Source organism: Tenrec ecaudatus, chromosome 10 (genome assembly GCF_050624435.1).
Source record: "Tenrec ecaudatus isolate mTenEca1 chromosome 10, mTenEca1.hap1, whole genome shotgun sequence".
Classification (NCBI taxonomy): domain Eukaryota; kingdom Metazoa; phylum Chordata; class Mammalia; order Afrosoricida; family Tenrecidae; genus Tenrec; species Tenrec ecaudatus.
In genome coordinates this window covers 58,993,221-59,020,745 of record NC_134539.1, presented here as the reverse complement: position 1 = coordinate 59,020,745, position 27,525 = coordinate 58,993,221, and the positions used below count along the sequence as shown (strand labels likewise).

At 48.1% G+C, this 27,525-nt stretch overlaps 1 protein-coding gene across 1 annotated transcript in view; it reads left to right on the top strand.

The window, feature by feature from the left end:
- The window catches only part of STOM (stomatin), a 34,226-nt gene extending 13,252 nt beyond the window's left edge, over positions 1-20,974 (top strand). The window contains 7 exon segments of the mRNA XM_075560430.1: positions 3,538-3,641; positions 5,030-5,102; positions 6,149-6,231; positions 10,451-10,654; positions 11,763-11,897; positions 18,608-18,799; positions 18,802-20,974. Coding sequence (XP_075416545.1) covers positions 3,538-3,641; positions 5,030-5,102; positions 6,149-6,231; positions 10,451-10,654; positions 11,763-11,897; positions 18,608-18,799; positions 18,802-18,816 — 806 coding nt within the window. The 3' untranslated portion in view covers positions 18,817-20,974.
- Positions 20,975-27,525: the final 6,551 nt, after the last annotated feature.

Genomic DNA, 27,525 nt, shown 5'->3' with positions numbered 1-27,525 from the left:
TCCGGCTGCTGTCATCAATACTTAGGGTAAGGACAAGACCTGATAGAGGCTTCTTCACAAGCAGCTCTGTGGGCTGATTGGATAGTCTTTCACTAAGTTTATCTCTATCCCCCAAATTACAATATAGAAACCTCTAGTATTATTTAGGTAACTCGAGACACAGAAGCCCTGATGGCACAGTGGGTTGTATGCTCTATGTGATAGCTGGGTTTATTATGCCAGCCTGGCCAATCAGAACATGTGGGATTAATCAGGTCACAGTTTGATTAGAGGGAAAAGAGATAAATGGCTCGGCAAGGCCGCCCCCCACCCTCCCTCCTCTTGCTCTCTGGTGATTGGACCATTGTGCTGCTGCGTTAGCTAGTTCTCTGCTACGCTACCTGTCAGCCAAGCCAACCCATGGATAGTATTGCTAGAGCTGGAGGCTCCTTTGAGACCTGCTTCCCCACACTCCGGGTGCCTACATTGAGCTTGAGGCTGGTGAATCCTGTCACCTTGCATTGCTTGAGTTCAACTGTTGGTGACCCACCCTGTTGTTTGCTCCCTGTGGGCAGACTCTGCTGCCTTGCCCGAGGGAGGATTCTGCTGTCTGCTTCCTTGATCTAGGACCCAGCAGCCCAGTGAGTTGAAGGACTTGCAGTATATTCACTGTTCCACAAAAGTGAGTTGAATGGAGTCCTCTGTACTGCTGTGTAGACTAATTAGCTGTTATATTTCTTCTTGCTGTATAAACCTATCATCTTACATAAATAAACATAAGTGTCCTGGTTTTGTTTTCTCTAGAGAACCCTGCTAATACATTGGGCTGTGAACTGCAAGGTCAGCAGTTTGAAATCGCCAGCTGCTCTCAGAGAGAAAGATGAAACTTTCTACTCCCATAGAGTTTGCACTCACTGCCATGGAGTGGATTTCAACTCCGAGGCACCCGATAGAGCAGAGCAGAACTACTCCTGGGGGTTTCCAAGGCTGCAAATTTCTCCCTCCTCTGGTGGTTTCAAACACTTGACCTTGTGGTTTACAGCCCAGTGTGCAACCCACGACACCCCCAGGCCTCTCCCCATAAAGAGCTACAGTCTCAGAACCCATGGAGGCAGTACTAGCCTTCCCTATGTCCTAGAGCAGTGGTTCTCAGCCTTCCTAATGCCGCGACCCTTTCATGCAGTTCCTCAGGTTGTGGTGACCCCCAACCATAAAGTTATTTTCGTTGCTACTTCATAACTGTCATTTTGCTACTGTTATGAATCGTAATGTAAATATCTGATATGCTGGACGTATTTTCATTGTTACAAATGGAACCTAATTAAAGCATAGAGATTAATCACAAACAATATGTAACTATATATTTTGAAATATTTATGTGTTTTCCGATGGTCTTAGGCGACCCCTGTGAAAGGGTTGTTCGACCCCCAAAGGGGTCGCAACCCACAGGTTAAGAACTGCTGCTCTATAGAGGCTCCATGAATATGAATTGACTCGGTGACAGTAAAGTGTAAGTAAACTCTAGGAATTCATGAGGAGCTGGTGGACGGCTAACTGCAAGGCTGATGGTTCAATCCCACTAGCAACTCTTCAGAAGAACGATGAAACTCTCTGAGGCTGTAACAATTCACGGCTTTGGAGACCCCATGTAGGGTCTCCATGAGTTGGAATATACTTGATGGCAGTGGATTTGTTTTGGGATTTTTGGATCAACAAGATCAGAGAATTACCAACCCAGAAATAGCCAAGTTTCCAGCCATAACTGTTGAGTTAATTCCAATGCATCGAGATCCAGTGTGTGTCAGGGTAGAATTGTACACCAGGAGATTTACTTGGACTTAGTTTTTAGAAGTAGCTCCCTAGGCCTTTCCAAGGTGCATCTGGGTAGACTCATACGGACATCCTTTTGGTTAGTAGCTGGGAGCTTTAATGTTTGTGCCACCAGAGGTTGTAGCCAAGGCACTGGCTATATATTTTTGGAGGGGTTTTGTTTGGTTGTTTTTAATAATTTATTGTGGTTCAGGTGAAAGTTTACAGAGCAAATTTGTTTCCCATTCAACAAACTCTATACAGATTGTTCCACAACTGGAACCCCAACAATGTGTCAGCACTTTCTCCATTTCCTGCCACCTTGGCTTGCCCATTTCCATTTTCTGCTCCTTCCTGCTTTCTTAACTTGCCGTTGAGCAAATGCTGCCCTTTGGTCTCCTGTGTCAACGGTGCTGAGGAGCCTGTTCCTCTCGGAATTGTTTTTCACGTTATAGACTTGTCTTTTGTGTGGCTAAACATGTTTCTGACGTCGTCGGTTCTAAGTTCGAAGAGAATCGTGTCAAAGGCTCTACCAGTCGATATCAGACCAGTAAGGTAGATTGTTTTTATGAGTTTGAACTTTGCTGGACCTTTGTTCTCACACTCAATCTGGTCCCTCCTGTTGTGATTCCAGTCAGAGGAATCGGTGGTGATAGGTGGTCGCCTTGTAGTTCTAGTCTCAGGTGAATGGATCATGTAGCTCATGTGTTCCATGAATTCTTTGGACTAATTACTGTATATACTCGAGTATAAGCCAACCCAAATATCAGCTGAGGCACCTAAGTTTACCACAAAAACTGCATTAAAAATCTGCTTAAAAAACTTGGCTGGCTTATACACGAATATAAAAGGTATGCATTAGAGAAGAAAAAGATAGGTTATAAAATCTCATGTCTAATTCATATGTATATATTAATATTGTCTGTGTTTTTACAAAGAAAAAATGGAACGGTATACCTTAATACTCTTTTATCTCTGGTATAAGAGTAACTTCCCCTCCATCTTAATCCTTTGCTGAACTTCTTACAGCGGAGCAGATAACCAGCCGACAAAGCTATTACAGTAGAAGGAAAGAACTAGAAACAAGGGAGGAAAACGGAATGCAGAGAATAGTAAAAAGCCAGGAACAGCCTCTCTAGTTATCAAGAAATAGAGAATCAATTGTGGTGCATTTACCCCATGAAATACTTTACAGGTTTCATGTAGTTTTCGCCATCAGCTTAGAATCCCCCTGTTCTTCCTCCCCGTCGTTTGTCACTGGTATCGACCTTAAGTTATATCTTTCCAGACGCCCCTCCAGCAGTTATCCTCATCACTACCCACCTCCATCCCACCCGTGTGAGGTACCCCTCATCTGTGTCCCCAAAGGATTTGAACAGATGCTCTATCTTACTACTTGACCACCGGGTATTGTTAAATGCCTGCTTTGTCCTGTTCCCCCGACTGAACTTAAACCTTCTTGAGAGCAGGGGTTTGGTCTTGTTCCTGCGAATCACTTTGACACAAAGCACAGGGTATAATTTATTTTTGATGCTTACTAACTGTTTCCTGGATAAAATCCAGAGTAATGTAGCAAATCCTTGTGTTACTAGGTAGGTTAGGGCAGGTTTTGTCTATTCATCAGGGTTGTTAGAGGCATTCGATGAGGAAATTCACATGGGTGTCCAGTGACTAGTAAAGATGAAGATGATGGGGATCATGCTAATAGCAATAAGGTTGCATTTATTTGTTTTGTTTTGTTTTCAATAGACAGCCCCAGAACTGGCCTTGGACCTTGTGGATGGATTTTGGTGGCTGTCTCATTCTTATTCACACTTATAACTTTCCCCATATCGGTATGGATGTGCATCAAGGTAAAGAAATTTCATCTGCATCTGGGAAGGGGCTAGCTCTGACCGACAGAAACCCACCTGTGGCTGGGTGAGAGAGAGGCGTATGGGCTTGTAGTTCTTGCTCCCTTGTCTCTTTAAGAAAACTCCCTCTACTCGTTGATCTGTTGTCATGCAATCTGAGAAAGGCTTTTTCAGCCACTGTTCAGTCAGTCCTTCCCCCTGGGCTAAAAGGAGGACCACCATGTAGATATTCTCAAGTAAGAGGTCTTTATGAGATGATCTTATGAGGACAAGTTCTTCAAAGTCAGAAAGCTGCTGGCTCCAGTGTTCAGTGTGACCTTAGCCAGGTTTCCTCACCTGTGAAATGGAGGAAATAGCAGTATCTGCTTAATCGGATATGGATGCCCTCACAGCATAGTGCATTGGGCTACAACACACAAGGTCGGTAGTTCGAAACCACCAGCTGCTCAGGAGAAACGAGGTTTATGTACGCCCGTTAAGAGTTACATTCTTGGAAATCCATGGGGACCGTTCTACTCTGTCCTAGAGGGTCCCTATGAGTTGGAATTGACTTGATAGCAGTGAGTTTGGGTTTAGTTTACTTACTAGGGTTGGTGTGAAGGTAAATGAGTTAAAGTGTCTGAATGTAATTATCACAAGGCCTGACACATAATAACCCAACCCCAAAGCCCACTGACATCGAGTAGATTCTGACTCATAGCAACCTTATACAGGATTGTGAGTGCCAATCTTTACAGGAGCAGCCAGCTTCATTGCTCTGCTGAGGAGTCGTTGGTAGGTTCGAACCACTGACCTTTCTGTTAGCAGCCTGTGCTTAACCCACAGTGCCACCACAGCTCCCTTGGCATAGGGTAAGTGCCCCACAAACACTGGTCGTTCTTTTTCTGTACGGTTCCTGGCACTCTGATAAATTACTATTACTTACATATTACTAAAAAGTTAAAATATGCCCTAAGCATCTTCAAATACATGTGAGATTATTATAAATGGAAAGAATCAGGGGGGGAAACTATGAGGACGTGAGGTTTTTCCTGCCTAAATTAACAATACATATGTAATTAAATAATGCTAACAACTAAGGAGCTCATTTATGGATTTGCTTTTACATCGTTCTCTATATTTTCCAATTTTTCTACAGTGACCATCGCTGTAAAATAACTAGTCTAAACAGACAAGCAGCATGGTCACCAGGTAAGGTAGAGGGAGTGACTACTCCACCACATGTGCTCCTTACAGCATGCTAGCTGACGTCTTATAAAGAGGAAAGCTCCAAGCTAGAGGTTTTGTTTAGAGCAGAAATGTTTTCTATTCAGTATGCATTTAAGAAATTATACCTGGGAGTGTGTGTATTCTTCAGGCCGAGTCACGGTGTGTGCTTTGAATTCCAGATCATAAAAGAATATGAACGCGCCATCATCTTCAGACTCGGCCGCATTTTGCAAGGAGGAGCCAAGGGCCCCGGTCAGTACTGGGATTCTGGTTGTTTGTCTGGGGCCTGTGGTGTTCCTTACGAGAGGGTCCCCCCTCTGTTGACCTAGCAAAGGGGGCACGTGGGGTCGGAAATGGCATAACAATAACCGTGGTGCATGCCAGCTGTACTGGGCTTGTCTTTTCCTTGCCTCGCCTCCCTCAACCTTCCCACGTGAGCTGATAAGACTATCTTGGCCCAGGACCAGCTTACACAGTGGAAAAATAAAAGGAGGGGCCAGGGGACAGAGAGCGAACTGAAGTGGCAGTGAGAGCCACTGGCGAAGAAAAGGTTTCCAGCCATTCATTTGACAAACTTAGATTAAGCTTCCGCAGGGTCGGCAGGTCAAACCCACCCAGTGGTGGCATGGAAGAGAGGCCGGGTGATCGGCGTCTGTGAAGATTATAACCAAGAAGACCCCGTGCAGCGGGGTCGCCGGGAATTGGCGCACCAGCAAATGTTTGGGGGTTCTGTTTTGATTTTTTCCCTGTGTGTTTGTTTTGCTTTCATGTTTCAGTAGAAGAATTCTAGGGAGCCCTAGGAATGCAAAGGAGACTAAAACCCAGTCCTACCCTCAAGGGCTTCACCACCAAGTGGTGGGACACCACCGTCCCCTGGCATAAGCAGTATATGCGAGAGATCTGGGGGCACAAGGAAAAGAGGGGCTGGCCTAAACCAGCAGGACGAGACGGGCTTCTCTGCAGTGAAATTCGGCTGAGTCTCGAGGCATGAAGAAGGATGAGCCAGCTAGCAGGTTGGGAGAAAAGCTAAGGGGAACAGAAAGATGGTACCGGAAATGATCGCACTCGTCCCAAAGAGAAAAGTTAGGTGCGGCAGTCAACAGCAGAGCCGTCAAAGGAGAATAAGCCACGGTCCTGGGTGGGGACGGTTGGAGACAGGAAGCGAGCAGGAAGAGTCAGAGATAACTTGGGATAAATCAGGACCTTTCAGTGTATCCGGCATCAGTTCTATGGGAACCGATGAGGAGGCGAGCTGACGAGGTTGGCTCCTTATACTCTTGCGTGCACCTTTGTTGCAGGTCTGTTTTTCATTTTGCCGTGCACGGACAGCTTCATCAAAGTGGACATGAGGACGATTTCGTTCGATATTCCTCCCCAGGAGGTAAGGCGGCCTTTTGCTCTTACTCGCTGAGGTCCCTCCCGCGTGAGAGCGCTTCATGATGAGAGGCAGCACAGTACAGGAACACAGGCTCCGCCTGGAGTAAATGACTTCACGTCTCTGTGCCGCAGACGCCTCACCTACAACAGGGGGTGGTGGTGGTAATAGACTTTACTATGGGACTAAAGGAGGGGTGACACGTGGGGTCCTTGGAACCATGCTTGGGAGATAGGGCTGTACACGTGCTTGCAGTTGCTATGAGGATGGGGAATTCTCAGGATTAATGTAAGGCTGGTGTCATCATTAACATAATTAACATCATCATTAGCATAATCATTAGCATTGCGTTCACTTTCGCTACATTTCTTCTCTATGGGTTTCTGAATAAAAAACTAAAAACAATCCTCCTTGGCACAGTATCCCTTTTCCAGAGTTTATTCTAAATTAACTGGTCAGAAGAATTAAAGACTACTCAGTCCTTCAGATAAATCACGTACTTTTAATCCTCCGTGTCAGTAATCATCTCATGAGTTGTCAGGATGCTCCATAAATGTATCTGCAGCAGTTGAGACTCACAGCAGAACCTCTGGAACGTACATGGGTGCGTAGTACAGAGGTGAGAAGGAATTCCTTCAGACTGGGGGGCCTGGTGGTATAGTGGTTATGCTTTAGGCCACCAACCGCAAGGTCAGCCGTTCAAAACGAACCCCTGCTCCGAGGGAGAAAGGCGAGGCTTTCTACCCCCATAATGAGTCACACCCTCGGAACCGCCGCGGGCAGTTCTCCCCTGTCTGTCAGAGTTAGCTGGCGGTGAGTTTGGTCTGTGGTGCAGAATGCCTTGCCAGTCTGAAGCCCGGCGCTCCCGGTTCCCTGCCCAGTGCTCAGTGCACAGCCCCGTGCGAAATGCCCATTGTTCAGATGAGCTCTCTGGGCGAAGTGATGGCTGTCTGGCACCCATGTCTTAGGATGCGCAGCATCCTCTGATGATGCAAAGGGGACAAAAGAATACAGTCAATGTTTCTTAGCCAAACACCAGGTGATGGAGCCTGACCCTGCTGCCTGGTTGTGGTAGTCTGGGTACTTTAGAGAGATAAATCCATAGAAACTCAGGTATAAGAGGGAGTTTTATATAAAGGGTACCTCGCACATCAAGAAAACATCCCAACCCAGTGCTGCCCAAGCCCACGAGTCCAACATTAATCCATATGTCTGACACCAACCCACACAGTCCTCCTCCATCCTACAAAACACACTGTGATGCCGACTGCAGGAGGAAAGCCAAGTCAGTGAACATGTAAGCATCTCAGCGCTGGCAGGGGTCTCCACACAGCTGCTCCAGCACCCAGGCTGCATCGGCGAAGGTCCATGCATCTTCTCCTTGGGAATGTCTAGCAGAAAGTGAGTGTTGTCAGCTGAAGCAGGGAACTGGCTAAGGCAGCTGCACCCTGGTCCGGCCATCAGAAAGCAAGAGACCCGAGAACTCGAAAGGCAAGGCTCACTGAGCCATTTATCCCTCCGCCCTTCAATTAACCCCACCTGTGTTTATCATAAGGCCAGGTTGGCACAATAAACTTTAACTATCTCACGGGCCTCGTCACACATCCAGAAACCAGCTTCAGGAGCTTCCTTGCTAATCCCAAGCCAAGTGATTTCTGCATGCCAGAAATGATCTTGCCCACAGCGGAAAAACAAGACAGAGCATTGATCAGCGCATCGATTGCCGTGTTCTTGCACGTGTCCCGCATCTTTCAGGGAAGATGGACTCTCAGGAGGAGCCCCTTTCAGGGCAGCTGGGAATTCTTCTGGCACTTTCCTCTGTAAACACTGCAGACATCTGGCTGGCAGGGTTGCTGTCTGCCTCTGCCTCCAGCTGCACTCTGCTCTCCTGCCAGCTGCTGGGTGCCAAGCAGGCCGAAACTTGGCAAGCAGGCCTTTTTCCGATTTCTGGTGAACTCGCTGTGAAGGAAGATGGACAAGCACCCTGAGAAACAGCAGGCAGAGCGGCTGTGACTTTAGAGAGCATCCTGGCCTGTCGCCGGGGCGGCGTGACAGGGTTTTGTCGAGGAATGGCGCACATTTTCTCACCCTGCCGTGGGAGATGATGGCTTTTCACACAAGATGGCACCATACATTTATTTACAAATTCCCCACTTCTCCAAGCTAGAAGTATTTTTAGATGACTAAAAATAGAAGGATCACTGCCTAGCTGCCTGGCAGGGCTGATCAACTCTGTCTTAGCATTGCTGTTAAGGCCCCATTCCCTTGACGTAGATCTTGACACTTCCAAAAGATGCTCCCCAGAAATTTGGTTGAATTATTGACCCCCATCCTGCCATGCCTCACGGAGGTTGGCTAGAGGGGGGCGGACAGACCCGGAACGACAGCTCAGGTCCCCTGACTCATTCCATTGCTCACCATCCATCAATAGGACCTCCGAGGACCCCCAAAGAAGCCCATGCCATCGGGTCCCTTCCAACTTCCTGCATGATTCCCAAGGCCGCCATCTTTCCTGAGCAGGCTGCCTCTTCTCGCCCCTGCAGAGCAACTGGTGGGTAGAAGCCACAGGCCTGTCAGTGAGCAGCCAGGCCCTCGCCCACTGCTCACCCAGGCGCCTTTGCACGGACCCACATTGCATTTCCATCCCTCTCAGTTGTTGACCACCTGCTACTTGTCAGTCACTCCGCTTGCCAATGCTAGAGAAACACACACACACACACACACACGTGCACGTGCACACACCTTCCTTGCCCTCGGAGTCATCGTCTAAAGGAGAAGCACACTTACACATAAGCCATGTCACACAGCGTATGGTGCAGCAGCTGTGTAGAGGGAAGACCGTCAAGCTCTCCCACACATGTCAGGCACGGTTCACAGCAGAGATGTTTCCTGAATGATGACTACGAATGTGCCCGGCTGTTGTAGGGAAAGAGAACATCCAGGCATGGCTGGTGCACGCTAGGCCTACGAGCCCTCTGATGGGCATGTGTGCCCGAGAGCGCGAGGAGAAGTGAGGCGAGAGAGGCACTGCGGGACCAGGTGTCAAAGGGCCTGCATACCACATGAAGGACTACCCAGAAGGCAGTAGGAAGCCAGCCAGGCATTTCAACCAAGGATTATTGAAATTAGAGCTGAGGTATTAAAAGATCTGTGTGGCCTTAGTATAAGGAGCCATGGTGGCACTGCCGGGCAACAGCTAACCGCAAAGCCGAGCAAGTCAAGCCCCCAGCTGCTCTGAGGGAGGAAGTCGAGGCTCTCTGCCTCAGTCACGACTTACAGCCTCAGAAACCCTACTGTACAGGCACTGGGAGCTGGAGCCAACTGGACACCAGTGGGTTTGGTTATGTCTGGTAGCCTCAGGAGAGAGGAGAGATTGGAAACAAAGTGAACTGTTTTCTTATTGTCTAAAGCCCCTGATTATAACAATTAGCCAAGTTAGTGTTATACTCAGAGTTAGCCCCATTATCCAAGACAAAGTAGTCATCCTGATAGACGCTCACCCACTCTTAGCCAGCGCTTACCACGCACGTACCAGACACGATTCCGTGCCTTAAATGCACGGATGCCTTCATTCCAGCAACCGTCTTCGAAGCTAGAGACTACTGGTCATCTCTAGTTTACTGATGAGGAAACTGAGTCCCAGGGAATGCGTGTTTTCCTGGCACCCTTCATTCGGACAGCTTTGCAGCTCTAAACAGAACGATGCCGTGCTAAACGGTTTGCTGCTGCACGCTGTGCGTAGTCCCCCTGGGTCCTTGTGCTATGAAACCATTCCCCGGCGCTGTTTGGTCAGCAAGACTGCCCTGCTTCTACTTCATCAAAGCTGGGCTCGCCCGTAACGCTGCGCCTTTTCACCGACTGTTTGTTCTCTCTGTCCCAGAACATCTTTGTTTCTTTCCTCAGGCCTTCTGCATGGCATCACCTCTACCGCCCATGCATGCCTATTCCCTGCCTTTAAAGCCTCCTCTGATCCCTCAAGAGAGAAAGAACCAAGTCTTTCCAAGCCTAACACTCTGGTACCTAGAACAGCACCTGTTACAGCCTCGCGGTTAAGATGGTGGGATGCTTGGATGAATTAGTAAATGACCACATCTTATGAAACGTTTGAAGATACAACTAAAGGAAGCCAGCTAGCGTATTCAGACTCACTACAGCGTCACAGTTCCTGCCAGGGGGTCAGAGGGCAAGCAGGCTGACTGATTGGAGTTGCCTCCTTGTCGTGTAGATCCTCACCAAGGACTCGGTGACAATCAGTGTGGATGGCGTGGTCTACTACCGCGTGCAGAACGCAACCCTGGCTGTGGCCAACATCACCAATGCCGACTCGGCGACCCGTCTTCTGGCACAGACGACTCTCCGGAACGTTCTGGGCACCAAGAACCTCTCTCAGATCCTGTCTGACAGAGAGGAGATTGCCCACAACATGCAGGTGAGGAGCGAGGAAAGCAAAGGGCAGGTGCTTGGCTGAGCGCCCTTTGTTCCTGCAAGTGGAGGAAACACTGGCCTTCCTTTCTTCGTAGCAGAGTTTCCCCATACTTGAGAGAAGGGCGTTTTTCACACCAGCAGCTCCAGCATTAATAGCACAGATGCCCGTACTGTTTGTTTGTCACTCCCGCTAGTGTTGTTTATTCCGTTTTTAGCAGAATCAGGATGGACCTTTTCTCTTGCCTAATCGTTCAGGTGCTGTTCAGTAAGACCAGGCAGCTATTGCTAAAGCTTTCGTCCAAAGACTCTTGACGCTTTCACTCTTAACGGAAGAGCCAATGTTTAGTTAAACCTGCTTGTTCAAGAAAGTTAAAGTGCTGTAAGCAGAAGCTCTCTATTCATTGGATCAATTTAGCATCCGTGATCTTGGACACCCACCACAACCTTCTGAGACGGATGGTGTCTGTTGTCCTTGCCATTCAAAACTGCGGAAGTTGAAAGAGTCACCTTAGATCAAGGACTGACAGATCCTGGGCCCTGGGCCAGCCACCTGTGTTCATAGATAGGGAGTCAGGGAACCCAGCCACACGCATTCATGTGTTGTCTACGGCTGCTTTTAACCTACAATGTCAGGGTCGAGCACTTGTGACTGAGACCACACATAAATAATGACCATCTTGCTCTTGATGAAAAAACATACCTGCCAACCCTTGTGGTGGCTTATTGGTCACAGAAGCAGGATCAGCGCTCAAGTCCCCCGGCCTCTGCATCGTCATTTTTCTCCCGTCTCGGGTCCAAATCAGAGTTGACTTGGACTCATGGCAGCCCGGGTGGGTCACAGTAGAGCTCGCTCCATCGAGTCTTTTTAATGGCTACTTTTCTGGAAGGAGAGGACCAGGCCTATCTTTTGAGGAGCCCCCGGGTGAATGTGAGCCACTGATGTTGCTGTTAGCAGCAGACTGCACTCGCCATTTGCACCCAGAGATGCCCCATCTCCTGTAGCCTAACATGTCCCTGTAACTCACCGCCCCCGACCCCCAACCCCCGTGCCCAGGGGACTCCAGATCGCAGTGACGATGGCCCTTGTCCCATGCCTTCGCTCTCTCTCCCAGAACACTCTGGATGACGCCACTGATGACTGGGGGATCAAGGTGGAGCGTGTGGAGATCAAGGATGTCAAACTCCCCGTGCAGCTCCAGCGCGCCATGGCGGCAGAAGCTGAAGCATCCCGGGAGGCCCGGGCCAAGGTACTTTTTGTTTTGAAGTTTGTTTTTCTGGTTGAGTTTTCTTTTGTTATGACAAGAAGTCGGACATGCTTAGTGTTTAATAAATCTAAGTACTTCTGAAGTGTTCAGTAACGGCGAACTCTCTCTCTCTGGCCACCTCCAACTAGTTCCTCAGAGAGCGTGACTCTTAATCACTGGATTCTTGGCTCGTTGACAAAAGCTGTGTCATGTTGTACATATTGTGTTGTACGCTGGCTTTTCGAACTTAACAATATCTCCTGGTCCTATCAGTACCTACAGAGTTACTGCCTTCCTTTTTTTTAAAAAATAAACAACATTTTATTGGGGCTCTTACAGCTCTTCTTGCCATCCATCCATCCATCATCCATCCATCCATCATCCATCCATCCATCATCCATCCATCCATCATCCATCCATCCATCCATTATCCATCCATCCATCCATCCATCATCCATCCATCCATCCATCCATCCATCCATCCATCCATTGTGTTGAGCACTTTTGTACATTTGTTGCCATCCTCAATTTCAAAATATTTTCATTCTACTTGAGCCCTTGATATCAGCTCCTCATTTCTTTTCTCCTCCCTCCCTTGTGAACCCTTGATAACTTATAAATTATTATTAATATTTCCATAGCTTACATCATCTGCTGTCTCCCTTCACTCACATTTCTGTTGTTCATCCTCCGACCTTCCTGGGTCGCCGCAGGTGTAAGAATTGTTTATTCTCACAATTCCTTATCAGCGGCAAGTCCAGCGTTCTGACACAAGAGATGGGAGGCGACTGGGCCTCATCTGTTCATTCTTCACTGATTCCTATCTTCTCTTACAGCCCCTTTTTCCTCCGGACCTTCTTTCTATTTCCTCTTCCTCCTTTTTCCTTCACCCGTTCCTCTTTTCACTTCTCTCTCTCTCTGTTTTCTTTTGTTTTTGAAATTTGCAGTTTATTCTCTGCCTGTGTCCTAACCCTGCATAGGTGACTGGACCCCGGTGGGGTGGAAATATTTGTGATCCAAGGTCATCACTGTAAGGATCCAGGAATAGCGCACCACACCCACGGGCAGCAAGTAGAGACAGACCTCGCCCGCACTGGCGCGAGGACTAGGAACCAGACGTAGTCAAGACCCGAGAGAGCTAAGCATTCCGCTCCCAGGGCCACGTCTCATGGTAGACAATGCCTGGTGGAGAATGTCAGGCTCCGCAGTTGACGTGTCCCCCCAGTTGACCACCCGAGGAGAGCGCCCCTGTGGGCCAGCGTTGGTTGGTCAGGGGCCAAAGCCAGATAGTCATCAAGCCAGACCCCAAGGGGGCGTGTGCGTGGGCCGGAGGAAGGGGCCGAGTTGTCAGAGGCGTGGTTGCCGGGGACTTGACACGTCTCCTGGAAAACAGACAGGGGCACTGCTAGCTGACTCTGTTCCACCCTTCTGCGGGGATGCCCTTTCAGCCCAGTAGCCAGCACCATGCTGACTTGCACACGACTTCCAGAATTTTCTATGAACAATACTTTTTAGGTTTTCTTCCTATGATAATTGATGTTTGTGTTGGTGACCTGGCGGCGCTGCCATGTCCCCAAGTGCCTTCTCCCCAAACCCTCACATTTAGAAGATTGGATTAGATTGATGATAATGTTATTAAATATGCCCTATTATAATCTAATTATCTTGAAAATTAGGGATTGTTTTTTTACCAGGAATATATAATTAACCAAAAGTTCCATTTCCCAGCCATATTGAATAATAGAATTTACCGCACACAGACTGCGTGGACTCTCTCGGAGCCAGAAAGGTCCGTGGAGATTATCTTCCTAAAGGGACAAATACCTTTTGTCCCAGATGCTGCCCCTCTGCCCTGTGACTCCCCTGCCAGTAATTAAGCACAGCGCTGTTTTCCACTGAGCTTAGAGCTGCCCTCAGAGCTTTCCACAGCAACCTGCCAACAGCCATGCACTGCGTGGAGCTGGCCCTCGAACTGAAACGTGCTTCTGCCATCCCGCTACTCAGATGAAGAGGTGCAGCCCAGAAACATGCAGGGCTTTCCTCAAGATGACACGGGCAGCCAGGAACTCCCCTCCGCTCCACCTCGTCCTCGCTGACCTCCCACGATGAGCTGAGCTCTTCCACAAATCGTTCTCAGCAGTTTGGAGAAGCCGGTTTTTATCTGGCTTTCCTCGCTAAGGATGAGATCTGAAAAGGGAAGGCAACTGGGCTTCGGAATGACCGTGTTCCCTCGTGGAGGGAGTGCCAGGGCCAGCCCACATGCAGTCTCAATAGCCAAGGCAGGAGCTGTCTTGTCTTTCAGGTGCCAAACACATAGAACTGCAATGACCTAGGCATCTTATGAAATGCAGCCGTCCAGCACGGATCATAAGATTCCACATCTTCACAAAAAGAAGGGCATCCCACTTTCTTCGATAAACAACTCCCAAAGGCAAAGAGAGATTGGGTGAAAGAATCTGTAGGTTAAGAGACTTCAGAGAAAACCCGAGTTCATTAGCCATCAGGGAAATGCACTTTCAGATCACAGGGATGCCCAGGAGACATCCACCCAGGGCATACCTCCACACATACAAACATGGTTTATTAAAGAGAAACAGAAAACAAGCGATCGGGAGTGATGAAGGAGCTAGAGTTCTCACACTCTGCTGGTGGGACTGTCCACTGGAGCACAATCTCACCTACATGAAAATACCTGATTCAAAATGAAAGTCTGAATAGTCTTGCCCCTCAGACAAGGTGCATTGGAAAGTGGCTTACTGCAGATAGACTTAGGGTAAAATGAAAATTTAGCATAATATCATTTGTCTTCCCTTTGGACCCTTTGAAATTTTGAGTTAGTTTCTATATCTTCTGCCTGCCCTTGGTGTGGTGGTTATGCATCGGGCTGCTCATTGTGAGGTCAGCAGTTCGGACCACCAGCTTCTCCTCAGGAGAAAGATGAGGCTTTCTACTCCCATGGGGAGTCACAGTCTTGGAAACCCTCGGGGGCAGTTGTACCCTGCCCTACAGGGTTGCTAGGAGTCAGGAGTGAGTTTGGGGTGGGGGGATTGTTCACTTGGATTAAGGTTTTTTGTATTTTCTTTGTCATTTTTTGTATGGTTTTCTTTATAAAACCCAGGATAAATTTACAGAGGCAGCAAGTAGATGAATAGTCCCTTCGGGTTAAGGCAGGGAAGGCTGAGCAGGGGGGTAATGAGGAGCATTAAATAAATTAATAAAGGGAGCAAACATGAAGAAAATGTGCCGCCATTGATGGTAGTGATCTCACGCGGCCCTTTTAAATACACTTAAAGCACAGAATTGAATGGTATGTGGATTGCATGTCAATTAAGCTTTTTAGAAAGCAAGTGTATAAATAAATAAGCAGTGTTGATTGACATGGAATTAGTGCTTATTGGACAAAAGCCCTGCCCACCCACCAGTCTCTCGCTCTGCTCCCTGTCCTCAGCGCAGCCCATCGCTATATTTAGACCAAGCCAGTGGTGGGGGTTTCGCAGCTTTGGCAGCTCGTTCTGAGCAGCTTTTCCATCAACAAAATGCATGCCCAGCTGGTGGGTCTGGTGTCCCCGTCAGAGATTATGTATTGATTAGTAGGGGAGATGAGATATCTTTGTACTTGGTCCATGTCCAGATTTTTAAAGAAGTGCTTAATTGGACATCTGAGACGACATGGAAAAGAATCAGAGCCGATTGTTCTCATGGCAGGGCTGGATTTTTGCCTGCAGCTCTACAGAGCTTGCCTCGGGGTAGAGTTACATGGTCGTCTTGGGAGTAGACGGGGCCCTTGCCCCTTCTCAGGAGCTTGCCTTGATCGAGTACGTTTTTATCTTCTAAAGTGGGTCCATTCTCTCAATAATTGCCATATCCGATGGCCCTTGTCTCAGTCAATGGCAGCATGCACGCAGCTTAAACCTAGAAAGCTGGGACTCGGCCCCTGTTCCCCAGTCTCCGCATTGTGCTGATTGTCCCCCTGAGGAACTCCCCAGTCCATCTCCTCCACCCCTGTGACCAGTTGTGTTAGGCCAGGTTGACTCGAGGAAAAAAGTGACACTCGTGTAAGAAAGAACTTGATATCAAGAAGTTTTATATATCAGGAAAACATTCCAGCCCAGTCCAACGCAAATCTGTAAGTCCGATACTAGACCATAAGTGCCCCCCCACCCACCCACAGTCACATGCAATGATGCAGAGTGCAGGAAGATCACAGGCCGGTGGGTGCAAAGTCTTGTGGATCCAATGGCAGTGGACGCATCTCCAGGCCTCTGGCAGGTCTCAGAGTAGCTTGCCACAGGAAGGTCAAACAGAAGGGAGGGTCCCAGGATCCTCCTTATGAGGCCACGTCCACAAGGAGGTGCCATCAGGCTGTGACATAACTGACAGGCAGGACTCCATCCCTACACTTCTGTGTGTCAAGTTAACACGAAACTATGTAGCTGTCACACCAGTGGACTGCACCAGCCTCCCTGAAACAGTCTCACTAGTATCTTTCAATCTCTTCTTAGACATCCATCAGAGGGTTTCCTAGAACTAGATCTGATACTTATGTACTTATAATCAGTCAGTGGCTTCCCATGGCCTCCAGAGAGAAGACAATGAACCTGCCCTGTCTAGTCCGTCAGGCCTGGACCCTGCTTATTCCTCACTTTCCTCCTGTTTCTTCCACAATATTGAGCCACTTACAATTGCTGTTATTGCTGTTGTTGTTGCTTTAAAGCCTCTTTCATGCGACCCACCTGAATTGTTTTTCTTTGTTTTGTCAAAATAGCAAGCCTTTCTTTCAGCCTTGAGTAATCGCTTCCTCCCTTTGCCCTCTGCACTTTGACCTCTGCAACAGCTGCTTTCCTCCGCGTGCTAGCACCAGACCCAAACTTATATCTGCTCGCCGTACTTATCACACCGAATGGAGCAAGATGAGTTCTTTCCATGTCTGGCTTCTCTCCCTGATGACGCGTGCTCCTTCAGGATAGGCACATCCACGCACTATCTCTGCGTCCAACACAGAGCTTGATCACTAAAAGGTCCCCAAAGTCTGCTGGAGACGTGAATGAAACACCACTCGTTCAAGATGATTGCTTGCAAGGCTGATTTTTCTCGGACTTTGCACTGGGTACAACTGGTGAGATTCTTCTAGTCTGGTGACTCTGGCATCATTACAACGTTTGTTCTCCATGTATTAATTAAAAGTAACCACTTTGACTTGCCTCCTGATCTTTGTCTGCTTGCCCTGTTGGTGTGTGTATGTAGTGAAGATGCACAAACCAAGCCGTTTCTGAAACTTTTCTGCATTAAATTGGATGCCGAGATCAGGTCTTGACCTGTCACTTGCCACCCCTACAGCACAGCCTTCACATATGCTTCCGACCCTCATGGGAGCTGCCTCCTCACCAGGGCCTACGACCGATGTTCTCATTCTAAGGATGGGGAACTGAAGGGTAGAGTTGCTAGATTCTCTCTGAGGATATTAAACTAGAAGAGTTATTATGGGCCACGAATCTAAGACCTTACCATTCCAAAGGCCCTGCTTTCACCACCACTCACGTGGCCCTCAAACCTTTCTGTGAAGGTTCGCAGAGCAAACTGGTTCCATTCCGCAATCCAAACGCCTGTTGCTTCATGTCACTGAACTCACAATACAGCAGCGCCCTGTCCCCTTCCTCCTTGTGTGTTCTTCTCATTCACATCCGTCTGTTACACGGACCTAGTAAATCTCGGTAAAAAGGATTTAATCCTCCATTGGCAAATATATGGATGAGGTCTTTTTTTAAAAATCATTTTATTGGGGCTCATACAAGTCTTATCACAAACCATCCATCCATCCATTGTGTCGAGCACATTTGTACATGTGTTGCCCTCATAACTCTCAGAACATTTGCTTTCTACTTGAGCGCTTGGTATCAGCTCCTCCTTTTCCCCCTCCCTCCCCTGGAAGAGGTCTTCTTTAACGATCAGAAGTTTTAGCTAACATATTTTGTTACGGATTCTTTAATTGTCCACAGCAACACATTTTGCTACACGGTTTAAAATTCATTTCGGAAAAAAATAAAATAAAATTCATGTGGAATATTTTCTTATGACTACAAATCGGAGCCATGGTGTTGCCATGCGAATCGAAAGGTTGGTGGTTGGCACCCACCGGCCGCTCTGAGGGGAAAAGATGTGGCAGTCTGCTTCTGTAACAATTAGTCTTGGATGCTCTGTGAGGCCATTTCACAGAGGGTTGTGATGGGTTGGGCTTGGTTGCTTATTTTGTATCTAAATACTTCACAGAAATGTCATTTTCCTAAAGCTGCTTCCCTTAATGAGCAGAATGAGGTATTAGTTCACGTACTTGTGGAGGGCTATTATTTATTGCTAGAATGGGACAGACCTCAGCCCCAATTCGTTCCTATTTTAGAACAAAGAAATCCTGCCTCCATATAAAAGCAGGTGGAAATGGAAGTTTTGGTTGAAGTAATACTTGCAGTTCTTAACACTCTCTGAGTCTATGCGCTCAGAAAAAGAATCATCGTGTGCTCTTTCATCATCAAAGAGCGCTCAGCTGGCTGTCCCTTATGGTTCTCAGTCTTTTCTTTGCAAATCAAAGACCTGGAAATCCGCCAGACTTACCAAAGGAGTTGTACGCATGCGTGCAAACTCAGCTTTGAAGCTTGCTTGCCGCATTTCCACCTGCTGCTCTCTCCAAGTAACTTCTCTCTACCACTGTCCTCTCCCAGGTGATTGCTGCCGAGGGCGAAATGAACGCTTCCAGAGCTCTGAAAGAAGCCTCCATCGTCATCACGGAGTCTCCTGCGGCCCTTCAGCTCCGGTACCTCCAGACGCTGACCACCATTGCTGCTGAGAAAAACTCCACCATTGTCTTCCCGCTGCCCATAGATATGTTGCAAGGCATCATGGGGGCAAAACACTGAGCCACATAGGCTAAGGCACCAATGTGCTCTCTCTCCCCTGCCAAGGATGAAGTAGGGGACTAAATTTAACCCAGAAGGAGAGTAGGGCAGAGAAATTTAAATGTTCTCCCTCCCTTCCCTTTTCCATACGCTGAGCTTTGTGTTCTTAGAATGTATCGTGATCCTAAAAATAGGTGAAAGAATGTTTAGCTTGTAAATACGGCGAGAGAAACAGATGGCTGATCTATATACATATATATGTAAGACATCTCTTACTCTTTCAAATATTTTCAAATTCTTATTTTTAGCTCACTACCTGCTAGATCAACTCCCTCTTCCTTTGCCTTTCGTAAGTCATTTTGCACCTTGACCAGCAGCCAGGCCAAAGGCCAGAAACACTTGCTCTCATCGCCACCTGCCACCCCCAGCAGGAGCGGCACTCTGCAGACAGCTGCCACCTTCCGCTCCAACCAGCTGCTCGTGGCCCTCTGTGCCTTACCTCCAGGCAGCCTTACTTGAAGGAATCGTCCTTCATGTCTGTTTACTTTTTGAACCCAGTGCATGCTACAAAGTAATACACACACACACACACACACACACACACACACTGGCCTAGCAGGTTACGAGTTAGGCTGCTAATTGCAAGGTCAGCAGTTCGAATCCACCTGCTGCTGCCCAGGAGAAAGATGAGGCTTTCAGCTCTCAAAAAGATTTACCGCGGCAGAACCCACATGGGCAGTTCGACTCTGCCCTGAGGGCTCTCGATGGCTTGCAATCAGCTCCACCCCATTGGGTTTGGTTGCAGCCCTTCGAAGTCCTTCACATCTGCGAATAGAAAGGTCTTTTTAAAAAATGTGTGAACTTTCTTTTTTACTTATTTTTAAACGTTTTTCAGCCTCCTACATGAGTAAATGATTCCTCTGTGGTGTCTGCCTTTCAGGCCAGCTGCACACTTGTCCCCAAAGTACTGGTTTCTTACTTTTGCCTAGTTTCACAATCACGTTTTAAATAGTTCGGATTTTCCAAAAAATGAAACATTTCTAAAATTTCTACAATAACTTAAGAATGAATTTGCTTTTTGATATCCTCAGACAAACATAATATTTTACTTACTGTCTGCATGCTATCCACTATTATACCTTGCTGACTAACTCACTCATTAAGTATCAGAAGAATTCACCGTATATTGAACCCATAACATCTAATGAGCTTGGGTCGATGCTGTCAAATTTAGGATCTCTATGCAGAAGGAGCCCTGGTGGCTTCATGGGTTGTGTGATGGGTCGCTAACCATCAGGGCCGCCTTCAAAGCCACCAACCACACCACAGGTGAAAGACGAGGCTCTTCAGTCTCGTAAACCCACGGGGACAGCTCTACTCTGGCCTGTCGGGTTGCCGTGTGTCAGCATCCATTTGATGGAGAGGAATTTGGGCTTCTCTAGATTGATAGATTTTCTTTTTCAAACACCACTGTGTTGGCCTGGGAAGTCTTTTTCTCTCATGTATCTGGTGCTGAGAGAGGAAGAAGTGGTCAACTTCCGTAGATCTCAGTTTCTCAACCTGCAGTCAAGGGAAGCCCTTCCACGTTGCACACGCCTGTCCGGAGGCTGACTCGTGGTGGCGTTTGTAACACTTCCTCTTTGCGGCTCTGCATCTACCTAGAGAAGTCTTAAGAATAGGACCTTTCTTACCCAGAGCCACCCTCCCCATCCATCGCTCCTTAGCTGGGTCACTCTGTCGATCCCAGCCCATGAGCGTCTCCTTCCCCACACCCCACAGATGCTTATTTTAAGAAAGCTTAAACTGCTCTTCAGATTCCTACCTGAGCCGATTGGAAGTAGGCGGAACGCTTTGACTTAGATTTCAAGTTGCAGTTTAAATTTTAAGTGATGGTTTTCTCTGTTTGGTGAGGTGCCTCGCCTTACTCCCGAGGACCAGTACACCATCCCATCTCCTCCCTGAAAGTCTCTTCTCAGACAGAGTGAGCAGGCCTTTGGTTCCTTGAGTCTCGGTGTTTCCAGATACCATGCCCCCTCTGCCTTCTTGCCTTGTGAGCCCAGGACCCAATAGATTGGAGTTAGATGTCTCGGGAGGAAGGAAGCACAGAATGAGAGTGTCAGTGCTGCAGTTTTTTCCAAGTGGCCTCCTTTTCCAATGGCATGTGTGAAATAATAAAGTATGCACTTTCACGAACTGTCTTTGGGTGAGAATCTGTGCCTGCCTACATGGAGTGTGTGTGGACTTTGGCGTTCCCAAGTGGCACATCATTTCCTCTGATCGTTTGTGTCTTCTCCGTGGCTGGAGGAAGGGAAGAGGCTGCAGTCACCCCCTGACATCTCCCACGTCCAAGCTGCCTCAGGGGCACCTGTCCATGCCTTTCCCAGGGGAGCTCAGGATCCTTATGCCCTGGAAGCTTTTCCTGGCCTCCCTTCTTCTGGAGAGCAGAGTCACACGCACCTCCCTGTCCCACAGGGATGCTACGAACTGGAATCATCTCAATGTCACCCCACAACACCCCTCCACTTTTCAGTCGCGAAAACAATGCTGTAAAGCAAGAACAGGTGTACGCTGTACCATTCAGCCTTTGACAGCCATCCTGAACGAAGGCCTGCCATCTGTGGAGTGCACCTGGCCTTGTGCTCAAGCCCTTGCACAGTCAGTCAGTCGCGTGATCTGTAAATCAGCTTGGTGAAGACAGATGGTTTGATCATCCTCACATAGACGTAGATACCAAGGCTCAAAGGGTAAAGCTTGCTCCAAGTCACATGACGGTAAAAAGCAAAGCTGGGCTTCAAGCCCAGATTTGTCTGAGGCTTAAGACTTCTACAGGGTCTGAATGTGTCTTTGCGTGGACGCTGTCTGCCACCACTGCCTCTGTACACACACCCCAGCACCACTCCCTTGATATGTCGATCACAGCTTTTTCAAAACTGTCCATGTTCAGTGGAACTTTGTCCCCATGCACAGCAGGCCCTAAATGTTCCCTGTGAGCCATGTGAGCTAGGCCAAAGTTCAGTGCAAATGAAGGGAGTGGATGCGTGTGTGTGTAGCCACAACACGAGTCTGAAGGGGTGTCCGTAGCCCTTTAAAGTAGGCCTATCGCCTCGTAAAAAACAGCAGGGAGGAAAAACTATGCCTCGGTATAATCAACTGACTCAGAAACCAAAAGAGGTCATAGGGGGTAGGAGAGAAGGGCGAATGAAAACAGGAAGCCCAGGAAGTGAGATGAACACTCCGACATTGTGGGGATTGCAACCAATGTCATGAAACAAAGTGTGTCTAAACTGTTACCTAGAACATGAACCTGCCCCGTAATTACAACACAAGCTACAATAGAAGTTCAAATCCATGGCCCTCAAGTGTGTTCTCCATTGTGCTCCCAACAATGCCAGGCCCTGCTAACCTCAGGTCGCTGCTGGGAGATCAGGAACCCAATACCCTTCTCACTCACCAATGCTTTTCAAGCCTTCTTTTAGTAGCTCACGCCTTTTCTTTCCCCCCAAAGAAACTCCTCACCGGTCATTGACCAGCAGAAATTCCCCAAGTGACATTTATAAGTTAGTAAATATAAAGGTAGTCGATGGGAACAAGAAGGCTGTTTTGAAAAAATAAAAATACATGTATATTTTTAATTGGAGTTTTTAGAATACGAGACATGAGACTCTTCATGTAGTGTCTCCATTTTGTTTCTAAGTGTCCGTCTGTGATTTTTTTTAACAATTTATTAGGGGCTCATACAACTCTTATCACAGTCCATACATATACATACATCAATTGTATAAAGCACATCCGTACATTCCCTGCCCCAATCATTCTCAAAGCATTTGCTCTCCACTTAAGCCCTTTGCATCAGCTCCTCTTTTTTTTTTTCCTCCCTTCCCTCTCCCCCCTCCCTCATGTGCCCTTAGCAATTTATACATTGTTATTTTGTCATATCTTGCCCTATCCGGAGTCTCCCTTCCCCCCCTTCTCTGCTGTCCCTCTCCCAGGGAAGAGGTCACATGTGGATCCTTGTAATCAGTTCCCCCTTTCCAATCGTCTGTGATTTTTATCACCACTTTAATAAATGGAACTTCAAGTATTTATGAAATTACCGAAGCACCTCACAGAATTCTACAGACCGTAGTCTGAAGTGTGTTTCCCACTTCCCCATTGAACTTGTGCCGTGACCTTAGAGAAGTCCCATCTGAGGACTTCCTGGCCCTCCTTAGTCCTGACCTGCAACGATGAGGTCAGACGGCGCTGCCTGGGTCACAAAGCTTTTGAGAACATGTTGGGAGATAAGGAACCTTTTTGGTCGTGGAAAATGACACATAGCAGCTCACGCATACAAATCTGCTACAACAGAGGAGATGCTCACCCCACCGTGCCTGTCCAAAAACGAACTGCCCCCACCAAGCCCACCCCCAAATGTAAGAACCACTGGACTAAATAATTTTTTCCAATTTCAAGGCACTCAGGAGAGCCACACACCCTGTTGAGTGCCATCCATGCATCTGCCCAGGGCTCATGATGATCTGGGCCGTGACTGAGTCCTTGGACTCTAGCGGTAATTCATCATGGCTTCTTATTGTTAGGCTGACAGCATCCACAGCAACTCGGGCCTCAGATGACACTGGGCTTTGTGTCAGTCCGAGTTGACTAGAGAAACAAATCCAGAGACACTCATATATGTAGATAGAAAAGCTGTATCTACAAGAACAATTGTGTATTGAGAAAACAGCCCAGTCCAGATCGAGTCCAAAAATCCAATATTAGCCCATAGATCCAATACCAGTCTATAAATTCCTCTTCAGATTCACAAAACACATGCAATGACACCGAATGCAGGAAGAACACAGGCCAGTGGGTGGAAAGTCTTGTGGATCCAGTCGCGGTAGACGCATGTCAGCGCTAGTGTGGCTCCCCACGTGGCTCCTCCAACTCCGAAGCTCTGGCTGCCATCAGCATAGCTCCATGTGTCTTGTTAACAGGAATGTCAGCTGTTTATCTCCTTTTGCTCCTCCCAAATGAGGTCATCAAGCTGGGACCTGATTGACAGGCTAAACTCCATCCCATTCACTCAGTAGTCTCAAGTTGACACCAGATCATGTAACTACCACAAGCTTTCTCTAAAGGATCCACCTTGCTAATCAAATACCATCCTTTTCAATCGACCCCACAGTCAGAAGAGTGATGAGCAAGAAGCTTAAGACCCCTGGCAAATCTCTAAAAACTGCGCAACCATATGGCCCAAAGCGCGGAGGTCTGTGATTTGGAGATGGGGTGGAAATTGACACTTCAGGGTATCGCCTTTCCTTCTTGGAGGCCAAATTGTGAAATTAGCTCTAGGACTGACTTTGGGGTAGAATCCGACCTTTGGAAAGCCAACAACTCTGTAATGTTACAATACCACGCCCTCCCTCTGCTTTTAACATGGACCACCCAGCTGGTACTCAGGACCTTCCCCTGGGACAGTGACAGGGAGCAAAGAGTCAGGCTGTCCTCCCACAGGGGAAGACCAGTCTCCTCCAACTCTCTCCGGACGTCCATTTATGGGGCACGTGGATGGAGTACAAATGCAGCAGGTGTCATTTCAGAGAAATGAAGCATGGACACGACTCCACTTAATTAGCTAAGTCTTTTCGTAGAGCGCTAAGTGACCGTTTTTAGTCACGATTCTCTCGTCACTAGGAGTATTGCAATGGCCTCAGCCCTTTCCTCTGTGAGACCAGCTTGTTTTTGTCTGCTTTTTACAGCGCAGATCAGGTTTCCACACACACTCACCGCCGAATCCTCGCTCTAACACGGCTGATGCCACTTCCTCCTCGTGTCTCCCATTTCCATTCCTTCGTTCCCAGCCCTTCGGAACGTTGTCCTTGCGCAGATGCTGCCCTTTTGAGCTCAAATCGTGGATTCAGCTTAAGGAGCGGACACTTCCAGCCAAGTGCTCACAATAAACCCTGCCCGCCACCAATAAGTCGACTCTGACTCAGAGAGAGATCCTGTAAGGCAGAGTGGCTGCTACACACGGTTTCCCCGGCTGGGATTCTTTATGGGACCCCCTTCAGAGGAGCCATCAACAGCCAGGTGCTTTAACACCTGCGCCACCAAGTTTCTTCTGCCGCGTGGATTGAAAACGGTTTCTTTTTTTAACCATTTCCGAGCACTTCTTATTGTCCAGCTATTTATGTGTTAACAAGCATGTACACGCATCGTCTTCTGCATCCCCATAAACATTACAGATGGACAGGAACCACGTGTACTCCCGTTTGTAGCTCAGAAAACCGCCAAGGGCTTAATGGGATCCTACTGCTAATTCGTGGTGGAGCTGCTGAATTTTGAACCAAGGTTCTACAGCAAACTTCCACTTTCTAAGTTAATGTTTAGAACAACTTAAGGTTTATAGGAAAACCGGGCCCCACATTCATAGTGCCCACACATCTCCTCTCCTACGGGCGCTGTTTCTCCCGTCGGATTCGCTGTGATGGCTAGCCCTATGGTTTGACGAGTGCTTATTGTCATGTGTCCACTGTTACAATACCACACAGAATAGTTGTTTTGCTGCCTTAAAAATGCCCCACGCTCCATCTATGCATGCCCTGCCCACACCCACCCTGGACTCCCTGTGGATCTTTTTACTGTCTCTTTCCCCCTGTCCAGAATGTCATACAGCGGACATAATGCAGCGTGTTACTTTTCACTAAGCCATGAGCATTTGAACTTGTTAAAGACAGAGTAGCTAAAGGGAATGGAAGAAACGATGGAGGGATAAAGGTGCATTAGAAGTTTCGAAGAGCAGCTTTAGAAGACCAAGGAAAATATTATCGCAAAACGTGTCCCCCCACCCACCCCCCACCCCCACCCCCCCGGAGTTTGCAGAACCAGAGGAAAGAACAGAACGCGCTCTGCATTTCTCAAGCCGAAGGGAGTAAAGGAAAAGGTCAGGCCTTGAGCTGCTCACATGGAAGGATTCTATGGGCAAAATGTTGAATGGCGCAGGAAGCGCCAAAATGTGATGGAAGGAGTACACAGCATCTTTTTGCCAAAAAAGAAATGGTCAACCTTCAACCATTTCAAGAGGTAGCGGTGGTACTGAAGACTACTGAAGGCACCAGGGACCGCCACAGGCACAGACAGATCTACCTTGCCACAGGTGGAGTCAGACTTCTCCTGGAACGTGAGCATGACAAGACTTCATCTCATGTCCTTTGGACGTGGGATCAGAAGAGACCAGTGTCTGGGAAAGGACACGATGCTTAGTAGAGCGTGAGCGAAAAGGGGGAATGCCCTCAACAAGACGAATGGACGGTGACTGCAGCGACAGGCTCAGACGTCACCCTGGGGCGGCTGCTGCAGGGCCGGTCAGTGTTTCACTCTGCTGCCCATGGTGTGGCTGGACGCTAGAGCTGACTCAATGGCATCTAACAAGAACGATGTCTCTGGTAGCTTGGTAGCTCGCTTATCACTGCGGAAGAACACACTGTGAGGATGTGCAACAGAACTATTTTGTTTATTGCATTTATTGAAGGCTGTCTTGCCTTCCGATTGTTGGCCTTTACGGGGGGGGGGGGGAATGCAAAGTCCCCTTTTCCCCATTATATTTTGTTTTGTCCTGTTAGGTACAATAATATCCTTTTGCAGGTGGAGAAACTGAGGCATAGGGAAACCTTTCAAAACGTGTTATATCCCTAGTGCCTTGCACGCTGCTTGGCACAAAATAAGTGCACAGCGAGCCTCTGGTGAACTGAGCAGAACTGTCCCAGATCAGACACACCGTCCAAGTCTGGGCCAATCTCTTGGCAGCTGTCCTGATAATTTATGATGCCTTCTCCATTCCAGGAGGTGATTAAGTCCAAGGTCTCTCCAGAATTGTTGGGAAAAGAAAATATGTGTATCGAGTGATGGTGTTCCTGGTTAACTAGTTCGCCTTTCAGAGAAAATTAGAAACCCAGCAGCTCGGCTCCTTGGTGCAGTTTTCTTTTCCAGGGCAGTGCAGGGCTCTCTCCAAGGTCATGACCACAGCCGTTCATGCCACGTGATGCCACGCGGTGCAGTCACGGGCAGGTCCACCTGCAATTCGACCTCCCACAGGCTTCCGGGACGTCGACTGGCTTGGCCTTGATGGGGCGTCGACGTTCTGTGTGGTAAATGCTACTTTTGCTCCAGGGCTGTGCTTATGTCAGGTTGATGGTTTTGGCAAGCAGTCCTTTGAGATTAGAAGGCCAAATATTGCTGGATCAAGCCAAACCCCGTAGCAGCTGTGTAAAGCCCTTGATGAACTAATCCCTGCCTACCTCCCCACTCCAGACACAGCACTCCCCACCCTGTGCTTCAGCCCCCCTGGGATCCTGTTGCTTCTGGAGCACACTTCTCCCTCATACATTCCTGCCTAACTCCCTGCTGCGCTGCCTAAAAGGACCACCCCCAGCCCCTACACAGACTCTTCACCTGGAAAATTCCTTCTCCACCACCTCTCACTGCGTCCTGGATGAGTCAGCATCTCTGGAGGTGGGCCCCATAGGGAAACCATACTTTTAAAGAGCTCCCTGGGTGATTCAGGTGATCAGTGGCTGTGGAAACAGCCATGTCAACACACACACACACCCCATCCGACCACAGAAACCCTCGTGACAAGCTTTTGTCCTCTGGGTTACTTACACTTCACTCCCTGCCTTGAGTGAGGTGAAGGGGTGGGTGGCGTGGACCAAGGGAGGGACAGGAAACCAGGTCAGATGAGACCAGAAGGATGTAGGGAAGTGAAC